Source organism: Penaeus vannamei, chromosome 30 (genome assembly GCF_042767895.1).
Source record: "Penaeus vannamei isolate JL-2024 chromosome 30, ASM4276789v1, whole genome shotgun sequence".
NCBI classification, from domain to species: Eukaryota; Metazoa; Arthropoda; class Malacostraca; order Decapoda; family Penaeidae; genus Penaeus; species Penaeus vannamei.
In genome coordinates, this window is record NC_091578.1 from 22,734,320 (window position 1) to 22,736,819 (window position 2,500).

Sequence of the window (2,500 nt, forward strand, 5' to 3'; positions counted from 1 at the left end):
ACACACACACACACACACACACATATATATATATATATATATATATATATATATATATATATATATATATATATATACATATATACAAATATATATAAATACAAATATATATATATATATATATATATATATATATATACATATATATATATATATATATATATATATATATATATATATATATATATATAATCAGCCTTTACTTTGTTGGGGAAATTCGCTGCAAACCAATGTCAGAAAATTATTGATTTTAAACTAATACGAATCAGTTGATTAAGTCTATGGAAATAACTCTCTTACCAGTGTGTCAACATATCTCATTCAATAAACGCTATCAAGTTGGGTTTCGTATTTCAAGGAACCTCCAGGAAAACTTTTTCAAGGTTTACGATCCGAAATCAACACAAAACAAAGGGAAGTGATTACGTTCACACAACTTGATATTAAGATTAAGAATGAAAACAAAACAAAAATGCATAGCGTCTAAACTGAAACATGTACTAACGCATTTCACTTTTTTGTTGTTTTTGTTGGTGGTGGTGCCATCTCTGGACATTTGCTTTACCCTAAAATCTCATTTGATTCAGAATACATTATAATAACTGTAGGAACACCCTTTTTAATATTAGGGAGAAGTATATGAAATATTTTATATTGTTTTTGCAAGATTAAAGATCAGAAAAAAGGTTATTTTATAACAATACTTCCCATGCCTCAAATTCTTTTCTTTGATTATTATCTGTCCGCATGGATTCCGACCACTCGTTTTTAGCATTCTCATCTTTTAATAGATAAACAGATATGAGGAAAGGGATAACTGAGCATCAGGAGTGACCTAAGATGCCTAACCTGACCTAACCTAATCTCAGACCCAAGCTGCTTGTGTGTCCCAAACTTAACCTACTTTAACCTAATCTAATGTAACCTAACTTAACCTAACGGAATCTAACCTAATCTCGTCTAGCCCAGTCTAATTTCATCAAACCTGGGGCTCCACCCTGGACCTCACGCATGTTTCCTTGCTGGAGCTGCGCCGGTCCCCATAAACTTACATGTTCCCAAACTGGGGTCCAACCCCAGACCCCTGATGCTCCGGTGTACCCTCGCTCGGCTCCAAGCCCTAGGTGCCTGCGTGCTCCCTGGTCTGGGCTGGACCCTGCACCCCCCCTCCCAACCCTTAAACATCTGGCATCCTCTTCCTTACTGCCAGCTGTTGAAGGAGGAGAAGCAATCACGTTGAACACGAGAGCTCCGGGAAACATCCCGTCGACAAAAACTAAATCTTATATGAACTCAATTCCTTGTCTCTTTATATTGGTTGGGCTAACTAGCGAAATGGTTCAACTTTATTGCTATAATATCTATCATCTGGTGTAGATAAATCCGTGCTACTGTATACTGTGCAGGTATACAGCGATACCTTTTATAACAAGCATATTAAGCTAAAACCGAGAAGAGGAGCAGATGTAAGCGTGAATTGATTCCTACGTTAAGTGAAACCATTTGGTAAAAATTGGCGATCAGGGCTCAATTATTCACTTTTCTTTAATACAACTCAAAAGGGTAATTTACCAAGAATCAAATAAATAAAACAGAATGTCTCCTTGACAACCGTTTTGAAATTGAATTACTGATTTCAACACAACAAAGGATTTTTCCACACAGTAGTTTAGAGTGATTTTTTACCTGCCTAAATATTAGCTGTATAGTGCACGTGTGTTAGAGGTTAACTTTCATTAAGTATTGATTATAAATAAATAAATAAAAGTGAAACTCAAATGTTCATCTCCGTGATTCAGCAATCGCCATAGTGGCCCATGGCCCATGCTTCCTGGTTGGCGTGTCCTTTTCTGCATCATTCTCTTTTCACTGGTCATCCCTTGGCAATTTCAAGAAGCGCAGCCAGTTACGATGGCAGTCAATAGTTGATCTCTGCCTTCTCTATCTAGATTCCGGTACCGTCACCTGCAAGGAGTCGGCCAAATGCGGCAACAGAGGAGGTACCTGCGTCAAGGCAGACGAGTGCGACGACCAGGGCGCCAAGAGGAGGGGCTGCGGGAAGGGGTGCGTGTGCTGTAATGAAGGTAAGTCGTGGGTTTTGGCCTTTTTTCCTATCTTGCTGTCTTAGTTGATGATGGTGGCCAAAACTTGATCTCTGTCTAGATTCCAAACCCGTCACCTGCAAGGAGTCGGCCAAATGCGATAATAGAGGGGGCAATTGCGTCAAGGCAGACGAGTGCGACGACCAGGGCGCCAAGAGGCGAGGCTGCGGTAAAGGGTGTGTGTGCTGTAATGAAGGCGAGTCATGGGGGAGGTTTACATACATACCAGTGTGTGTGTGTATATATTTATATATATTATATATGTGTGTATGTATGTATGTATAAATATATTTTATACATGTATTATATACATATATATATATATATTATACATTTATATATATATATATATATATATATATATATATAGTATATATAAACGTACATATGAAAATCCT

At 37.6% G+C, this 2,500-nt stretch overlaps 1 protein-coding gene across 1 annotated transcript in view; it reads left to right on the top strand.

Moving 5' to 3' along the window:
- LOC113807153 (balbiani ring protein 3) overlaps positions 1–2,500 on the top strand; it is a 98,567-nt gene that overhangs the window by 50,417 nt on the left and 45,650 nt on the right. Inside the window, exons 18-19 of the mRNA XM_070143366.1 lie at positions 1,950–2,084; positions 2,164–2,298. Of these exons, the coding sequence (XP_069999467.1) occupies positions 1,950–2,084; positions 2,164–2,298 (270 nt within the window). The remainder of the gene's footprint in view (positions 1–1,949; positions 2,085–2,163; positions 2,299–2,500) is intronic.